The following is a 20,016-nucleotide window of genomic DNA, read 5'->3' on the forward strand; positions in this document are numbered from 1 at the left end:
AACAAATAACTTAGAATAAGTTGTCTTAGCAATACATTAGCATTTACCAACAATTCAGAATAAAGTTTTTTGAAAAAAAAATGTTTTTTGTTTTAAACGTGGGAGTAAATAATTCACCCAATAGTCCGGTAAATGAGCATAAAAGAACGTGCTTATTCGCCTAGAGTAAGGTTGAAGTTTCATATGTTCTCTATGCTTAAAGCAAGTTTAATAGTATAGCCCACTACTAGCTCCAAATCATATATATAGCCAATTTATATAATAGTTGCTTACTATACTATTAATATCTGGTCCCACCTATCATACGCACATTACGTTTTGGAGTCCGTAATGCAGCTGGCTACAGATCTGTAGCTCGCTGCTTTTCTCTCTCTTCCTTTGTGTCTTTAAAATATGTTTATAGTTGGCTTATAGCATGCTATTTTACCTGCTCTTATAATTCCCTATAATTGGCTTACTCTTGCTATAAATCCAACAATAAAATGTAAATCAAGTAGGTTTATTTTCTATGGTGGAACTGTTCTTGTTGACAGTACGCTTGAGAGTGATTAATGCAGAACTTGGAGGAGTACCATGATAATATTAACACATCGAGTCATATCAAGCTGTATTGCTTGAGAAATACTCCTACTTGCATTTTTTAGGGTGAGAATTTGGCCCCTGCAGAGGACAGTTGCCCTTTGCTCTCCACATGGAGTCATGGACATAAAGGTCTACATTTTTCACCCAGGGAGGTCTTGCAATTTATCAAAATGTATACTAAATAGTCGGGATATGTGCTTTTGTAAACCATAAACATTTCAAACAAAGTTGCGTGAAATGTAAAGCAGCCTCGGTTATATCATTTTCAGTGGTTCTTTGGGAGTTCTGGTATAACCTGAGCAGCTTTAAACTTGTGTTCTTTTTAGGTGGAGTGGCATGAAAGTACAACGATGCAACCCAAGCTTACAAATGCATTCCACATACATTTCAAATTTAGTTGCCGTACACGCATAGCAAACATTGGATCCGCACTTTACATCTAATCACCTGCTATCTTCGGTAATCTCCGGCCGGATTACGGACATTATGACCTGGTGGTTAGCAAAAAGCCCCCTCAAGAAGTATCTTTCAAGCCCAGCAAATCGATTGCTCTCGCTGGGTGTCTGTTGTTTCTATTATTTCATGGCTTGATGGGGACTCCATTGGTGAGGAAACGGCAGACCTGTTCTGGCTACAGATATATCATATCCAGCTGACAGTGCCTTCCGGGGTCATATACAAAGCCGTGGCCAGTAGCCCCTTGCAAAAAGGAAGCTTCAACATATCAATTATTAAACAGAACTTCAACGCTACAAAATATTTAAATAAATGAATCTCATAGCTGTCAAGCTCTAATAACTACTATACTTAAAAAAACCAATGTCTCATTTTGATTTTAGATAATAACAGAGAAAACATTCCTTGTGGTACGGCGTACTCCCTCCCAACCCACCTTTGTCCAGCGGTGTTGACGCCTCCCAAATCCAAATTAACGGTCCCCAACTCCCAACGATGCTGCCGGACCACGCCAGCCAGCGTAACGCACCAACTCGCTCGCCACGATGAATGCTCCTCCCCTCCTCGCTGCCTCGCTAGCTCCTCCTCTCCCCCTACCAGCAAGCACCCACCACCAGTCCACTCCACAGTCTCCCACAGCGCCACCACGGTGTCCGACCGTGCGAGAGCCCAAGAGCGAGAGCGACCGTGCGCGCGCGCGTATGTGGCTCGAAATCGCGAGATATCCACGTGAGATTGCGCAGCGAGACGCGAGCGGTCGGCGCGGCCGTGCCAGCCAGCTAAGCCGATGAACCGATCCCCCTCCCTCCCACAGCCCACACGCCGCCACCCAAAGCAGCAATCCACCACCATCATCGTCATCATAACGATCGTCTCCTCTACATAGCCCACAACCGCCGGGCCGCCGCTCCTCTCTCCTCTTCTTCCACCAAGCCACCCTGGTCCCACCCGTCCGCGGCTCGAGCCCCCCCTCAAAATCCCCCAACCCCGTGCGTGCCCGTGCCCGTGCCCCGCCCGCCCGCCCGCGTGCCGGATTTCGCCGTAAATCGGCAGCGTTTCCCCGTGCGGGGGGGCAGCGGCGGCGGTTGGATGGCGCTGTCCGCGTCGGCGGCGGCGTCGGCCGGGCGGGGGGCGCGGGCGGAGAAGGTGGGGAGGATCTTCGAGCGGTTCGATGCCAACGGGGACGGGGGGCTGGACCGCGACGAGATGGCGGCGCTCGTCGTCGCCGTCAACCCGCGGGTGAAGTTCAGCGAGGACCAGATCTCCGCCATCCTCGACGAGGTGTTCCGCACCTACGCCGAGTTCATACTCCCCGGGGGGCGGGGCCTCTCCCTGCCGGGGCTGCTACGCACCTACGACGACGGCGCCGGGGACGTCGACCGCGACTTCCTCGCGCTGTCCCTTCCCCCGCTCGAGTCCGGGGAGTCCTCCCCGGAGATCGCCGCGGGGGACCCGGCCGCCGCCTCGTCCCCGCCCTCCGGCGCCGCCGCCGCCGCGTCGCTCCTGGACGACCACATCAAGCCGCTTGGAGCAGCCGGTGGGGCGCCCTCGTCCAGCTCACGCGCCGCGGCGGCCGCGCCGGCGTGGGCGACGTCGCCCAGCCACGGGATTGCGTTCGACTCCTCCTGGGCGCTCCTCGACGACCTGGAGATACTAGTGAAGCGCCTCCGCTCCAAGCAGCTGCGGAGAACATCCTCCATCGACACGATCAACGGCAGCGGCGGCGCGGGGAACAACAATTTCGACTCCTTCTCCGAGGCCGGGTGGTCAAGGGAGATCTCCGGCCAAGCGGATTCGGCTTCGACCGCCGCGCCATGGGACGAGACGAGCCGCGACTACCTCACCTTCGTCAAGGAGCTCGCCGTGCTCCGCACGCGCGCGGACGCCTCCCGCTCACGGGAGGAGGCCTTCGACAATCACATGGTCATCGGCAGGGCGCTCTCCGAGCACCGCCTCTTCCGGGACGCGCTTAGCAGCTTCCGCCGCGCCTGCGAGCTGCAGCCCACTGACGTGCGCCCCCACTTCCGCGCGGGGAACTGCCTCTACGCCCTTGGCCGCCACTCGGAGGCCAAGGAAGAGTATCTCCTGGCGCTTGAGGCAGCGGAGGCAGGTGGCTCCCAGTCTGCGGACATCCTCCCACAGATCCATGTCAACCTTGGCATTGCCATGGAGGCTGAGGGGATGGTGCTCGGTGCCTGTGAGCACTACCGAGAGGCTGCCATACTGTGTCCTTCTCATGCCCGGGCGCTGAAGCTCCTCGGTAGCGCGCTCTTTGGTGTTGGTGAGTACCGTGCAGCCGAGAAGGCACTAGAGGAGGCCATCTTCTTGAAGCCAGACTATGCTGATGCACACTGTGATCTTGGGTCAGCCCTGCATGCGATCGGGGATGATGACCGTGCGGTTCAGGAGTTTCAGAAGGCAATTGATCTCAAACCTGGGCATGTTGATGCCTTGTACAATCTTGGTGGATTGAATATGGATGCAGGGCGCTTTGTGCGGGCTGCGGAGATGTATACTCGTGTGTTGAGCATCCGACCGAACCATTGGCGTGCTCAGCTAAACAAGGCTGTTGCTTTGCTTGGCCAGGGGGAGTCTGAGGAGGCCAAGAAGGCACTCAAGGAGGCATTTAAGATGACACAAAGGGTAGAGGTGTATGATGCCATATCTCATCTGAAGACACTGCAGAAGAAGAAACCAAAGCCTCCCAAAGGAAAAGATGATAGTCAAGGAGAGGAGGCCTTCGTTGTAGTGGAGCCATCCAAGTTCAAGAGGGTTGGAAGAAAGACTACCTTGCGGCAGGACCTTGCTAATGCCCTTGATATAAGAGCCTTTGAGAAAACGACAAAGCTTGGCCGCTGTGACGCGGAGCTTCTGAGGAAAGAGATGAACGAGACTGATGTCCCCATATCCTACTCAGGCGCTGGCAACCCAGAGAAGTCAATACGGAAAGCAGCTCTCGAGGTTATTCTCCACAGGCTCCTATCTTTCCTCAAGCCAGATACCTTTCAGGGTTCTGTGAAGGCGATTAACGAAAGAATCCTCTCCGTCCTTGATGCCTCTGGTTCTGGCCGTGTTGACCTTGGGATGTTCTTTGCTATTATCGCCCCAATTTGTTCTGGTCCTGTGGATAAGCGCAAGCGGGTTGTCTTTGATGCACTTCTTTGGCGTCCGGCAAGTGAAGGAAGCAGGGGTCAGATTAGGAGGAGCGATGCACTGTCCTACATCAAACTTCTTCGTGCTGTTTATATACCCACCCATGGGGCTAGCGACATGCTTGAAATGCATGGGGAGTCTGACCCCACTATGGTATCATACACGGAGTTCCTCGAAATGTTCAATGATCCCGATTGGGGATTTGGAATCCTAAGCACATTGGTGAAGCTTGAGGACAGCGATCACATTCGTCACGGCCGCCACACCTGCTCAATTTGCCGATATCCTATCATTGGTTCCCGATTCAAGGAGACAAAGCACTCCTTTAGCTTGTGCAATCGATGCTACAGTGAAGGGAAGGTTCCATCAGCATTCAAGTTGGATGAGTACAGGTTCAAAGAATATGGTAACGAGTCTGAGGCTCTTATCGATAAGTGCATGTGCTTTAATTTACATTCTAAGAAGCTCGAAGCTGATACTTGATCATTCGATCTTTGGTGTCGATTGCTCGAGCATGAATCTGTGTATCCCCTTTCTAGGTGCAAAGATCTCTAGATAGTCTCCTGCCCTCTTGTAAACTAAGGTGCTGTTCTGTTCGGAGTTTTCTGAATGTGTTCCAACTACTTGAAAATCCTAATCAATTAGCTATTGTTCGTCCAAGTGTATGGGAGTGAGAACATGTGAATTCCAAACACACTGTTGTTACAATCCCCAATGCTCTTGTTTAATAGAGATCCTTGCTGATATCCATGAGGTTTTATTTGAACCAAACAATTTTGGGCTATTTTTTTCTTTAATCACACTTGTATGATTTATAGCTTGGGTTGCAGGAATAGATGGTAAAATCACTATGTACATTCAGTTTTAAACTTCTTTGTAAGTTGGTCTAACAAAGATTATTTTCTAAGGCAGTCATCATGCTGGCCACTCTTCATCATTTCATTCCGGATCGCTTGCATGGCACCACTTGAGCTCATTGATTCTTTTCTGATGGCTGTTGCCGAATACTACACCCTATCTTATACGGCTCATATATTGATCAAGCTGAGACAGATCAGACGAAGGGAGGACAGGCTGGATTATCTGGGTACGCATATGCATTCGAATATTTATCATGCCATACCGCCCCTGTTCCTTTTTCCTGGTAGGTTGAACTATGGAGGTGTTTTTCTGACTCCATTTGACTGCTCTTCAGGTTATTGTTTCTGCATTCTTGTGCTTCCACTCCGTACCGCTGAATGCTGAATAATAATCAAGTCCATGTCACATGCGTCTCAATTCAATTTGTCGCCTTCAAGCATCCCAGCTCTTGCCGCAACCCTCTCAAGTGTGATATCGATCTTCGCTGTCAAAGCAGTTGTTTAATAGAGATTCTTGCTCCTCGCATGCTTTCCTTCTCGTCAGAAAGTGCCCTGTTGCGCTGGTACCCCATGCTGTCCAAGTAGGTCTCCCCCGTCAAACCGCATGAGGTCCAACCCAGCAGTGACTTCTCCTACCTTTACACTGTCTTCCCTCCTTGCTTTCACAGATCGGTCCCTTTTTCTGCCTTGTTCCCCCGCGGCCAACTGGAAAAGCAGAAGCTCCGTGGCACAGCGTCACGTGGGCAGCGCGGGCTGCGGAGACGATTGCAGCGAGCCAGGCGTCACGCCGTGTTTGGTTGGCTGCGATGGGTGGTAGCACCGGTGTGTGGCAGGCTGGCAGCGCATCGTGCCCAGATAGCAGCAACAGTGCGACCGGGCGGCAATCCGCGATTTTGCGAGCCACGCGCGGCAGCGCTCACACGGGGTTCGTTCGTGTGAGCGCTCACAACGTCTTTGGCATGGGCGCGCATCGCATCTCGGGTATGGCGCGTCCAACCCTTCTCGGGTTGTTCAGAGTTGATAAGTAAGATTAGGTTAGCAATAAACTGGACATACATATGTTCATGTTGATAAGTAAGATTAGGTTTTTTTTTTGGATGGAGGGGTAGGTCTGAGGTGTTTGTTCTTCGCTGTAGGCAATCTCAGCTCGAGGGATTGCAACCGCGTGAACACGATAGCTTAATGATGTATCGGCCAGCGGTTGGAAGTGTTCATGAAATGATGCATACGGCAGTTGGCAGTCTTCAGGATTCAGGAAAATATGCATGCGCTTTAGACATCAGGAGATTGACATATTGAGTTCGATTTGATGACAGCATTTTTAAAGGGGATGTGGCACAATGAGCTTGCTCAACAGTTTGACTTTTACAGTTGTAAGACTTCCAAAAGATTGGACCTGTAATAATTTAGCACACATCCAAACCCAAAATTGAGAAAACCCAATGCTGTCCAAAGAAAATGTTTGCAGCTGCATGAAACTCTTCACACCACATGACATCATTGAGATGCTAGCCAGAATTACTCCTGGTAGAAAAAATCAATTTATTCCCATGAATTAGAACTAAACCTACTCACAGTCAAAGTATACAAAAACATTGTACAGAGGGGTCTGTAAGCATTGGGAGAAGCTACAGAAAACGACCTCTCATGCCTTTTTCTAATAACAAAGAAAGACGGACCAAAAATTATGAAGGGATCTTCAAGTAAGTTGCTAGCTATACCCGTTATGTATAGAACCTGCTCTGTTCTTGGTCTAGCCATTTCTGATACCACAGGGCAATATACAGAGGCAAATCTTTCTTATCTATGCTCCAAGCTTGCCAAGACCAAAACAATTTAGTACCAAAAGCAGGCACAGAAAAGTATCAGCAATGAAATGGCACACATCACAGTTGTCAAAGAATCGCTCCATCACTCTTCATCCTCAGAATCTGCATTATGATAGCATCCGATAATTTTAGTGATAAGATGCAGTAAGAAAAACCTTAGCTATTAGAATTCCTGGTTCAATGAATGTTCGATTTTGTATGTTCTTGTAACGGAAGGGAGCTCCTAACATTTGCACCACAACGACTTGCCACAGGGTGATCTAATCAACATGTGATTTGTTTATCACATATTGCCCATGCTCATGTGAAAAAATTGAAGGCCAGTGTTTATTATTTCAATATGTAAGCCATTGGGATCTCCCCTATTGAGGCAGATTCTCTTATTTTTTATTTATGGATGAAAAAAGGTAAAACATAAAATAACGAATATAGATCACCAACGAGTGATTAAACCAAAGGTTTTCTTACCTGATCGAACATCCTCTCCAACCTGTCCTTTATTGTTCAATTGTTTCATTATCATTAAGCATATGAGTTTCCACCAGTAAATATGGAACACAAGTAAAGTGAGGAGCATTGTGTTGAAAATGTAATACAATGTTGTTGGGAATTTCTCCAGCTTCCTCAAAGATATGATGGACTGATAGCTGCACATTGCAAGAAAAGACACAAAACTGTAAGTTTGAACCTTAGTTGGTAAAAGGAACAGAAGATATTATGTCGAGAAGTACAAACAGACCTTGATGTTTTGATTATCCAAAATGGGAAGTAAATCAGTCGTAACAGAAGCCAGGAGAGAGCAAAAAGGCCAAAAAACAAGCTAGCCCCGAGCTCCTTTTCTGTGTATTTGCACAGTTTGGCGGTCTCAAGAAACACATCACTCGCATCATGCAAAGCCAGAATAATTGTCCCAATCCGAAAAAATCTACAATATAAAAAGGATTTAATTGTCTTAGAGCCATGCTTATACTGCCCTTATGTTTTATAGTGCAAAAGGTAATAAATATGTTGCTTAATAGCTCAGAATCAACAGAAACATGGTGAACAGGACTAAAAAAGAACATGTCTAATAAAGCAAAGTGGTTTCAAAACATCTATGTATTGTTAGATGACATAGCTATGCTGCAAGCAAGAAGGGTAGCTGATATGTCAACACTACAAATTTCGTTTTTATATCTATGTGTTTTCAGATAATCTTACTGTTCTTCAATTTATCCAAGGAATCAAACTACTAGATTGCTTTTATGTCTATGTGTTTTTTTCAGAGATAATTTTTTACTGTTTTTCGAACCACTAGGACTTAACTCAGTCACAGAAAGATTTGGATAATCGCTGTAGTCCAGTTTACATCCGAACATAAGAGAAGGAAGTAGTTGAAGTGCAAAACTAGCAAATATATCATCAAAGGGGCTTGAAAGAAATTACCCAGTCAGATATGCATATCCGATCAGAATAGATGTTACAACATGATGAGACATCATCACAGCAAAATCTTTTCTGCGGGTCTCCCAGGCAACGAGAGCAAAAATGCTGTAGATATAAAATCCACACTGGCACATGTAGAAAAGCATCAATGAGGACCTGCAAGAAAAGGACAGCATATATATAAGGAAAATGGAGGTAAATCACTTACTCCCTCCGTCCCAAATAAACCAACCTCGTACTGGGATGTGTCACATCCTAATACGAGGTTGGCTTATTTTGTGATGGAGGGAGTAACCCCAAATAACAGGTTTATGAGAACTCTAATCCTGGGACATTTTGGTCAGCATAGCGATGAAAACAGGGGTTTGGTATTACTACAAGTGCATGATTATAAGTAATTAAAATGGCTCGGAATATGAGTTTCATGTATAAAACAGAAAGAGCAAAACTAAAGGGTGCTGACAACAACAGTTTTATGTTTTTTTCCCTAGCTACCTTCCTTCTGCAGTATACTAGCAATGTATCAGGCATAGAGCGCATGCCATACAGGTATGCTCATAGATATGCAGAACGTACGTAAGAGTAGTTTACACTCACGTCATGTATTGATTTGGCCAGCCCTCGAAGTATTGCATTGTATCTAACGACCAGGGTTCCTGCTTTATTATCAAGAGGACCCATGCTTGAACAGAACCATAGTATGTCAGCTTCCAAATCGACTCAGAGAACTTGACAATCTTTGCTTGCCTGACCTCATCATTCATCAGCTTAGAAGCCTTGCTACTGAAACAGTAAGCTGCCAGTGGCTGAAATGAAACATACATAGGGACTATATGTAAGGCGTAAATTCTCAAGTGCAACTGATAGTTATTCTGAAATTTCAAAAGCATAATTTTATACAGGCAATTCGGAAAATTGTGGACAGAAATGAAATAAAAAACATACAGGAACCAAAGCTGTGGTTATCTAAGGGCTTAGCTATATAGCTACCACTTTATTTGCAACTGTACATATTTTTAGCTAAAACATGTTATAAGGCTTTTCCGAAGTTCAAACAAAAGAGAAGCCAATAGGTAGCCAAACAACATATGGACATATGGAATTTACACTTGGATCCAAAATTGAAGGTAAAAATTAATGTACAAGCCTAATGTGAGTATCAACTCCCTTGATCCGAAAGATTGTGAGAGAGTACTTCAACCACCATAAGACACCATAAGAGTTCAACCACCATAAAACACCATAAGAGGACATAGGAACCAAGGGTGGCAGACAAGCTCATGTCTTTAAAGTAGAGTACTAGCAAATGACAACCACATTGATCATAAATAGCCGCCATAGCCAATATAATGCAATTAATGACATTTCTATTTTGGAAAAAAAAAGCAGGGCACAGACAGCACTTCACATGCGCATCGTCGATACATCGAATTGTCCGGATCAAACTGATCGGGTACGAGTACGGCCATAAAGGCTCGCAGTGCCAGCGAGATGGACGAGCACCGCTGCCACCCAGCACCTTGCGTCACCCCCCCGGGGGAGAGCATTGGGGAAACCGAGTGGAGAAAGAGATCTCGCGGAACCCGGCACGAATCTGGCAGGGGGTCCGAGAGCTGATTCGGTTTTACCTTGTAGACGAGGCGGTCGAGGAAGAAGCGGGCGCAGAAGAAGCCGACGGAGAAGACGAGCGTGAGGGGGAAGAAAGACGACGCCTCCGGGCCCCGGATCGCCATCGCCGACAACCCAACAGAGCCCCCTCGCCGTCCGCACCACCACGGCGAACTCCCGCGGCAGGGCGCCCCCCCTCTCGCGCGCGCGCGCACCGATAATGTGAAGGGTTCGGCGGTTGGGGAGGGGGAGCGGGAGGAGGCCCAGGCGGCACGCGCTGCTCCTGTTTCCCTTCCTATTTCTACCTCTCGCGCAGGGCGAGGCGAGGCGAGGCGAGACGAGACGGGGTTTGGCTTTGGTTTGGACACGATGGAGGAGGAGGAGATCGAGCCGAGGGAGAGGGAGAGAGATGGAGGTGGTGGGGGTGCGTGCTACTGTTCCTCTCCTCTCTCTCCCTTGTGTTTGTGTACGCGTGTGGAATATGTGATATTGGGATCTCTCTCGGTGTCTCCGTGTCTCGGCTGATTCGGTTCTTTTAATCGTGGGGTTCAGATGGGAACTCTCTCGATCTGTAGTTATGGACTTATGGTTCGAATTAATTGGAGGGTCTTCCAAGTAGTCCCAACATCCAAAGAATGTTGGCACTGGTAGTGTTTGTATAATAATTTTTTCAACCCATAAAAAAATGTGTATACGTTCCGATCACAATTTCCTTTCAAACCCAAAATTACATCATATACAAGTTCTAAAGCCGGCATGAATTTTATAATTTTGGTGATAGGATTATAGGATTGTTTTGTCTTTTGGTCAATGGCGTGGCAGATATTCATTTGGTTTTAACTAACGTTAGTTTGAACTCCCTTTTCTTCACGGTGCATCCTACCTCGGCACACCAAAAGCGTGATGTCTCCTGTAGGTTGCTTAATTGGAGAGAAAAAAATAAAATCAATGAATTTGCCAACTGTCATCCGACAGAAAGAATAAAATACTTTAACTGAGCTTAGTTTATCCAATCTTTCTTGTATTTGAGTAATCTTACAAAGCTTAAAGCATGTTCAGATACTGCTTCAAACATAGAAATTGAATTGATTCATGTAAAATTACTACGTTGGAACTTGGAAGCGACTGACTTAGCCAAATTGAGTTAGGCCCTATTTATTTTGGGAGCATATCAGGTGGAAACCAGGGAGCCTGTGCAACCTTGGAAACTCTCAATCACATCCACAGGATGAGCATCCGATGGCTAGGGATAGAGGTGGGCTAAATTTGCAAATAACCGCCCGCCAGCCCCTCTGTCTGTTTTGCAAAACACCCCCTGCGCCATCCGCCTCCCATCACTTTTACACCCGAGCCCCTACGCCAGTATCGTCTCCCCACGACTCGCGATCCAGCCACCGCCTCTGATCCGCTGCGCCGTCTCAGATCCAGCCGCGCCGTCTCATGAGTCCCGCATTGGGCTTCGCCAGCCACGCAGTGGTGGTCGGAGGTGGCCTTGCTGGCGGCCGCCAGGGAGATGTCCTCGACGGTGGTGGTCCGGTTCAGGATGTCCTCGACAGTGGCACCTCTGTCCAGTTCTGTAGGGCACGAATTGGAGCCACGGGCAGCAGCGTGGCGCATCATCGGCAGCAACGCTTCACCGGCACCTGCGCATCACCGGCAAAAAATGAGAAGGGGCTTCACTGCCAGCAATTACTAGGACTCCATCAGCAGTGAGAGGCAGCATGACAACTTCCTACAGGTCAGGCTCGATGTGTGGCAGGATGAGTACCTCAAGGTTCATGGTCAGTGGTTTGCTATTGTCACACATGTGCAGCAGGCACCCAAGGGCAGTCCTGCCACTGCTTCAGTCAGTACCGGATCAGAAACTGAGTAATGGCAATTGTGCCTGAACAAAAGGCGTCCTCGTCTGGGACTGTAATGCCTGAACAAAAGGCTCTGCAATGGCAATTGTGCCTCCTGTGTAATGAACTTGTGTGTGGAGCATTGTGTGTAAAATTTATTGAAAAATTGTATCTCAGTTGTTTGTACCAGAAGACTCATATCATTGAAAATTCATGCTAATTTTTTAGTGATTCAGCAATGGTGCCTCCTATGTAATGAACTTGTGTGTTTTAATGATTCAACAATTGTGTGTGAAATTGAAACACTGAAACATTGAAAAATTGTATCTCAGTTGCTTCTACTAGAATTTTTACAAGGTGTTTACAATCACTAAAATACTGAAACATTCATGCTGTTTTTTCCGAGCACTGATCAGCACTGAAACTGAGAAACATTGAAAAACGTCTCGCTGGCGTCGCGGGCGAGGACTCCATGCCGACTCGCTAGCGTGCGGCTGTGACTTGAGGGCCAGGTCGGCGGCGACTCGCGTACCACGGCGGCAGCCACTCACGGGTGACACGCGGACGATGGCGGCAGCGACTCACGGGCAACTCGTGGACGGGACGGGAGAAACGAACAGGCGGCGTGCGCGCTGGGGATTAGGGGGAGGGGGTGATTTGAAAAAAGCAAGATTAGTATGGCTAATGGTGGGCGCTTAAGTGCAAAATTAGCCTACCTCTATCCCTACCCATCAGATGGTGATTATGTGGTCTTGATTGAGAGTTTGCAAGTTTGCACACCTTCCCTGGTTTTCACATGATACGTTCCCATTTATTTTAGCTTAAGATTATTATAATCTAGATTATTGAGCTAGATTACTGTAAACTGAATTATAATAAGCCGACATAAAATAAATTGTTAGCTGTTTGTTTATCTGGATTATTAGCTGTTTGCTAGTTGTTATCCACCCAATAATTAAAAAAAGCACATTTAGGCCCTCTTTTTTTAGGCTTATAAGCCAACTTATAAGTCGAAAAGTCTAAGCCAAAACAAACAAGCAGCCTTTTCATTTGGCTTTTTTGAAGCTATAAGCCACTCTAACACTATTAAGCCAAAAGCTAGATTGGAGAAGCTTTTTTGGCTTATATGAGATAGATATATGACTCCACCACTAAACTTAGGACATTAAATCCACTGGCTTATAAATCATATAAGCCAATAAGCTGACTTAAAAGTCTAGGCCAATAAGCCTAAGCCTAAACAAAGAGTGCCTTAGAGTGGATTACCATATTATAGTAATCTGGCTTTATAGATTGTAATAATCTATCGTAATAAGCTATTTGTTTATTTCAGCTTACTCCTAATAATCCAGATTATAATAATCTTAAGCTGAATCAAACAGAGCTATACTCCCAAGTTTCATTATACTGAACATGTTTAGACACTGCTACAAACATATAAATTGAATGAACTGGTTATGTAAAATTATTTTGCATTCCAAGCAATTTTCCGTCGCAAATTGAGTTAATACTCTCATTTTGTAATATTCATTAATATAGGGCACCTTCATTACGTTCATTAGGCCGTGTTCGACACCCCTTGTTACCACCCCTCTCCCTCGTTTTCCACGCGCACACTTTTTAAACTGCTAAACGGTGCATTTTTTTTGCAAAAAAAAAGTTTCTATACGAAAGTTGCTTAAAAAATCAAATTAATCCATGTTTTGAAAAATAGCTAATACTTAATTAATCATGCACTAATGGATCGCTTCATTTTCCGTGCATACTGTTTCGATTGGGAAGAAAGGATGCCGAACACAGCCTTAGTGTGGTTTTGGAACTGGCACCAAGTCTATAAAGGGTTGTATCATTGTTGGTTTTTATATGAGCCAACACTCATGTTTGCCATTTGTGTTGCCTTTTATGTTTAACTAGTAATGTTGTGACTGTCTAGTATATATAATAAAGGAAAAAGTACGAATTACTCCCCGAACTATCGCGGTCATCCGAATTACCCCCATGAACCATAAAACCAGATATTCTCCACCCCCAACTATGCAAACCGGACGAATTACCCCCCCGACCCAATCCACGGTGGTTTGGTCTATGTGGCGTCAAAAAGTAAGAATTACCCCCCCCCCGAACTATCGCGGTCATCCAAATTACCCCCATGAACCATAAAACCAGATATTCTCCAACCCCAACTATACAAACCGGACGAATTACCCCCCTCCCCGACCCAATCCGCGGTGGTTTGGTCTATGTGGCGTACATGTGGCATCCCAGTCAGCATTTTTTAATACACAAAAATGGTGGGACCCACCTGTCATACTCTCCCACCTCTCTCTCTTCCCCACTTTCCTCTCAATCTCTCTCTCTCTCTTCCCCTCTTCCTCTCAATCTCTCTCTGTCTCAGATGTGGCCGGTGCTAGGCGCGGCGGGGCACGGCAGGCGTGGTGGAGAGGCGGGCGACGTTTGGCGGCCGGCGGCCGGAAATCCACTGCGAGCGGCGGGCGCCGTCGCCCTCGCGCACCACCGGGAGCAGCTCTAGCTCCACGCGCACCACGGGCACCACGGACACGGCGGGGTGCGAGGCGGCGTTGGCGGCGTCGTCCAGCCGTCCCCGTACTCCTTCGCCTTCCTGCTCCTCTCGCCGGCGTGCTCGCCGCCGTCCATCAGCGCTGTCACCGACCGCCGAGCCCGCCGCTGCCGCCGCCTCCGCTCATCCAGTCGCGCCCGCCGCCGCTCACCCAGTAGCGCCGGCAACCGCCGCCGCAGTCGCCTCCGCCGCCTGTCCCCTTGCGCCGCGCCCGCAGCCTCCGCCGCAGTCCGCAGCTGCCTCCACTCGGCCGTCGCCGCGACGCCCCCGTGCGCCGCCCGCCGCCCGCCCCCGTGCGCCGCGTCCGCAACCGCCTCCTTTCGGTCGTCGACGCGACGCCGCTGTCCGCCGCCCGCCCCCGTGCGCCACGCCCACAGCCGCCTCCTCTCGGTCGTCGCCGCGACGCCGCCGTCCGCCGCCCGCCCCCGTGCGCCACGCCCACAGCCGCCTCCTCTCGGCCGTCGCCGCGCCGCCGCCGTCCGCCGCCCGCCCCCGTGCGCCGTGCCCGCAGCCGCCTCCGCTCGGCCGTCGCCATGACGCCGCCGATCCGTGAGAGAGATAGACGAGGATGCCACATGTACGCTATGTAGACCAAAACCACTGCGGATTGGGTCGAGGGGGGTAATTCGTTCGGTTTGCATAGTTGGGGGTGATAAGAATGTCCGGTTTTTTGGTTCGGGGGGTAATTCGGACGACCGCGATAGTTCGAGGAGGGTAATTCGTACTTTTTCCTGTAAGGAAAAACAAATGTACATTAGATAATGAAATTTTAGTCCATCACCCTTTTGCATTCACACAGATACATTCATACACACTGACTTGATTCAAGAATAGGAAACAAAATTATCATCCGTGGGTGATCTAAACTAACAGGATTATCATCAATCAACCAAGAATACCCATCCACATTACACGTCTCCCCAAGAACACCACAAGAAAAATTCTTATGAAATGTGACAGAGTTAGGAGTTGGGACAATAGAAACTTGGGTGGATTTGCAATCTTGGCCTTGGTCTATTTCATGGGTTTGACTAGGCATATCAGTGTTGGTTCCATCCACACACAGGCGCTAATAAGACCAAATCACATTAGTGCTAGTTTGTGTTTGGAATTAACACTGATGTTTATCATTAGTGTCGGTCTTTTTACTAATGGGTTGTCACACTTAACCCAGTTGGAAATTTGACTTTGCCTTGTTTTACTTTGATCACTCCAATTTTATAAATAAAACTTAATGAGTATTAAAATATATTTCATATCATTAAAGTTTGTTTGTTACACGATAAATATATATAATTAAAGTTAGTTTGTTACACGATAAATATAAACATATAAATCATGTTCATTGTTGTAAAAAAAGGGGTTTAAACGGTATTAATGCCAATGGTTAAACTAGAGCAAAGGGCTAGTCAACATTACTGAATGAGTAAATTTCACAAAATTGTTGGTATTTTGCACAATCTATCATAAAACTATAATGTTTAGCCTTGCTCATTAGATGTAGTCACCTGACCTATGGTACCCATCTGCAGTCTCAGGAAGTGATATGTAATTAGGTATTAGATTTTTGCATTTCGTAGCTTCCGTAATCAAGTGTAGCTATATGCACCTACATGCTTTTGTGTTACCTCTTCTTTGAGTAAATATGTAGTTTCCTGATATTGTAGGTAGGTCCCACATGTCAGGTGACGGTGAATCTAATGTGCAAGGCAAAAACCTGTAGTTCGTTATAATGGAGAAACTAAATATGTTGTTTTGTAAGACAAGTTATTAAACCTATAGTTTTACGATAGATTGTGTAAAGATTTATGAAATTTCTCAATGTATAAAGTTTTTAAAGACACTTATATATACATAATTATTTTTTTAAAAAAATCATACCGTTTAGTGGCTTAGAAAGTGTGTTCGCCATAATCTAGCATCTAGTAACTGAAAACAACATTGTCTACATGGTGTGTTGCTTCATAGCATGTACATAAGAAGCCATGTACTATTGTAAACTATATTGCAATAGATTGCATCAAAGTTAAGGCCCGTTCTCTTTAGATAATAGAGATGCAAAATATGTGTCACCTTTTAAAAATACGATTTCTCCATGATGTTTGTACATCAGAATTTATTACACAACTTTTTCTAAGTTATTTAATAACTTTATAGTCTATAATATTTATTAATCTATGTATTTATTTATCGGCTAATAGCTGAACGGAACATGCCCATATAGCTGCTTACTTCAAGTGTACAGTTGTACTTGCCTCCAAACTATCTCATTTCTTATTTCTTATGTCACATATTATCTTACGATATGCAAATTAGACCTACTTATCAGTGAGGCAATAAAGAACTTCACAAAATATTCATATGGCTATAAAGGAATATTATTCGTCCTTCAGATCCATTCGAGATACCTTGACTCCAACAAACACTATTTCTTTATGGAAACACCAACAAATAAACATTGGACTTGGTTGTACACCTTGGCATCACTATCAACCGGCCAGCTTGTCTATCTAACTTTCCTCGGTACATATACAAATGTTTTTTCTTAATATTTTTTAAGTGTGTGAAAGTGATATAAGTAGTTGATTTTTGTGTTTTTTTTCTCTAAAGATGGAATTAGGAGGGAAATATGAAAAAAGGACGACGATGGTCGTACTAACTGGATTGGGATCAGATGTAGTCCCAAATATAACTGCATGTTAGCGACTGCACTCAAGTCCATCTAATTTTTCAATCGAAGGTCCAAATTGAATGTAACAGTAGCCTAGCTATAATAGTTATATGATGAATGCCCTGAATGAACAATGTTATATAAAATTTGGGCCTTCGGATTACATCCTATACATGAGACCTTATTTGGAAAGCTTAACATGCTAAGAATCTGATAGTTGGTAGTTAGTTTATGATAATCTAAAAGAAGAAAGTGGATTCTTCTTACTTCTTTTTTTTTTCTATATTCTATAACTACGGATTCTCAGAATTTGGATGACAAATATAAATTGTTTAGGGGAACCGAAGATTTTGTGGTAGGCTACAACTACTAGAAGCTCTCCAAGCAGACCATAGTATAATTGCGTAGGTTAAAATCACACTAAAAACAACATTGGAACCCAGTCCGAAGAGAGAGAAAGCAATAAAATCCCAAATGCATGATCCCAGAAATTCAGCTCATACAAGTCATGGAGCACGCATGTCCAAATTACACACGTGGCGTGAAAATTTGTCCAACTCAACTAGTCAAGCATGCTTTCAGCATTTTTTTTCAGCTGGTATATAATTTGAGGGCGTCACATCACACTCAGGTTGCTGCACTTCGTTCCAGCAGCACACGTTAGAACACTACTTCCTCTAGGGGTGAAAACGGTACGGAAACTTTCCGGATTCCGTACCTATTTTCAAAAACGGAATCTGTCGGTCGGAATTTTTTCGGAATTTTTCGGAAACGGAAACGAATTCAGAAATATTTTCTCGGAAACGGAATCGGAAATGATAAGCGCAGTTTCCGTCGGAACTCGGAATCGGTCGAAAACTTTTCGGAAATTTTCTCGGAATTTCCGGAAATTGTCTCGGAATTATCAGAAATTTTGTGATTGAAATACCCTAGATTCTTTTTTTAAGCACTAAATAGTGAATACCATGGTGTTTGGCAGTTATTTTTTAAAAAAATATTTGTTATACAAATCTAAAATTACATAAGAATATTTTTTTGTCCTACATTGGGATTTATTAACAACATTACTCTTTTAAACATAGATAATTTATTCAATTGGATTTATCAGTTTGAGGGGTTTTTTATTCCGATAAATTTTCGTTACCGTATTCGCGCCGGTTCGTTTTCGCTCCGTTTTCGGTTTCGATAATATTCGATTCCGTTTTCGTTTCCGGTGTTTCCGATTCCGATTCCGATTCCGATTCCGAAAAAAATATGAAAACGAAAACGATAAAGATGGATTCCGTCCGTTTCCGTACCGTTTTCACCCCTAACTCCCTCCATCCTAAAATAAGTGCAGTTTTGCACTATTTACGTTCAACGTTTGACCGTTCGTCTTATTTAAATTTTTTTATTATTAGTATTTTAATTGCTATTAGATGATAAAACATAAATAGTACTTTATGTGTGACTAAATATTTTCAAATTTTTCGCAAATTTTTCAAATAAGACTGACGGTTAAACGTTGGACACGGATATCCACGGTTGTACTTATTTTGGGACGGAGGCTTAACAACACACTTATATGATTGTGGCAACCTTTGAAAATCTGTTAGTTAGTGCGAGGGCATTGAATTGATTAACTGATCACTTACAATGCTCATTCCCTCTAGAACTTTGAAAATTGATCAATTAGCTAGGGCCCCTTGGAATGAATAATTGACACAAAAATTTTAAAAGAACACGGCCCTGTTTGAGATTGTTTTTCCACCAAATTGTTGACGCAGTCACACAGATTGTCTTGATTAGCATGATAAATTAATATTTTTGAGATATAATTAAACTTCGCAAATACTACGTTAGAATATATGGTCCGATGAATATGGTAGAAGAATTTTTTTAGACATTGTATTAGTAGAAGTGTAGAACAATAATCTGTGGCAAAAATTTGGGGGAAACTATGAAAATAATAGGGCCATAATTGTAAGATAATTTGTTTCTAATGGACCCCTTTATTCACTAAAAAGGGAAAAAATTGTGTAGGATTACATGTCTATGGCTCTGTTTCACAGAAAAATAAATAAGAGGCCAGATCTCTTTAAGAACTTATGTTTGCTTTGTTTTTTTTTCACGGTGATATCAAATGTTTCTCTTTTTTATTCAATGTTTCTGATTGCTAGGAGTACAAGATTAGGGGGCTATTTTAATAACTATGTTTGGTTCTGTCGAAGGGTATACCTAACAATGGTATTTGTAAAAATATGTGGATCTTTGGTACTAAGATATATAAGAATGTGGTAAAAAAGATGGGAGATATAGACTTTTATATAGATTTGTGCCCTACTCTTGTTAGCGGAAGCTAGTGTTACTATTATATATCAATATCTCATGATTACAATATTAAGGGCGACATAATCTAATCTCTATCAGCTTAGCGGCGTAAAGCTCTCACATTTGCTGGACGGCTAGCTTAGTCCACTTCCTCGAATAGGAACTCAATGATATTGGATGTAGCTCTAGATCTCTCTGGTCGGCTTGTGGCTTTCTATTGGGTTTGTCTAGACTTGCCTTGGTGTATGTTGGTGTATCTTTGCTTGTGTTTGTTTGTATTGACACGTTTCCTCTCCTCCGAGAGTCTTGTATTTATACTCTCAGGGTGCCCACCTGTCCAAGTAAAAATAATGAAGTAAGGCTATGTTCTTTAACACCTCTTCCCAACTTCTACTCTTTCGTTTTTTGTGTGCACGCTTCCCCAACCACTAAATGGTGCATTTTTTAAAAAATCTATATGAAAGTTGATTTAAAAATCATATTAATACATTTTTCAAGTTTATTTTAGCTAATGCTCTATTAATCATACGCTAATGAATCACTCTATTTTACATGCGGGGAGGTGAAGTTCCCAACCTTCACCTTCGAACATAACCTAAGTATAGATACGATTCAAATAGAACTTGTAATATTTGAGTAGGACTCTATTTCTATTTTTTTAATATGAAGGACCTTCCAATCTTCCATGTATGATAGTATGAGG

At 44.8% G+C, this 20,016-nt stretch overlaps 2 protein-coding genes across 2 annotated transcripts; one reads left to right on the forward strand and one right to left on the reverse strand.

Moving 5' to 3' along the window:
* The first annotated feature begins 1,649 nt into the window (after positions 1–1,649).
* Positions 1,650–5,122, forward strand: LOC4332338 (uncharacterized TPR repeat-containing protein At1g05150). The gene has a single exon (NM_001417466.1). The coding sequence runs from the start codon at positions 2,128–2,130 to the stop codon at positions 4,672–4,674; it is 2,547 nt and encodes an 848-aa protein (NP_001404395.1). The 5' UTR covers positions 1,650–2,127; the 3' UTR covers positions 4,675–5,122.
* A 1,362-nt stretch (positions 5,123–6,484) lies between these two features.
* On the reverse strand, positions 6,485–10,416 carry LOC4332339 (ASC1-like protein 3). Its single transcript, NM_001417467.1, has 6 exons — positions 9,934–10,416; positions 8,903–9,111; positions 8,306–8,461; positions 7,620–7,805; positions 7,349–7,527; positions 6,485–6,982 (listed from the first exon to the last, which is right to left on the reverse strand). The coding sequence occupies exons 1-6, from the start codon at positions 10,036–10,038 to the stop codon at positions 6,963–6,965; spliced, it is 855 nt and encodes a 284-aa protein (NP_001404396.1). The 5' UTR covers positions 10,039–10,416; the 3' UTR covers positions 6,485–6,962.
* Positions 10,417–20,016: the final 9,600 nt, after the last annotated feature.

Source organism: Oryza sativa, chromosome 3 (genome assembly GCF_034140825.1).
Source record: "Oryza sativa Japonica Group chromosome 3, ASM3414082v1".
Classification (NCBI taxonomy): Eukaryota; Viridiplantae; Streptophyta; class Magnoliopsida; order Poales; family Poaceae; genus Oryza; species Oryza sativa.

Coding starts and splice junctions, on each gene's coding strand:
- LOC4332338 (NM_001417466.1), top strand. CDS start 2,128: ATGGCGCTGTCCGCGTCGGCGGCGGCGTCGGCCGGGCGGGGGGCGCGG.
- LOC4332339 (NM_001417467.1), bottom strand. CDS start 10,038: ATGGCGATCCGGGGCCCGGAGGCGTCGTCTTTCTTCCCCCTCACGCTC. Junction 8,462..8,902: donor TGGCCAAATCAATACATGAC/GTGAGTGTAAAC, acceptor CTTTTCTTGCAG/GTCCTCATTGATGCTTTTCT. Junction 7,806..8,305: donor GGATATGCATATCTGACTGG/GTAATTTCTTTC, acceptor TTTATATTGTAG/ATTTTTTCGGATTGGGACAA.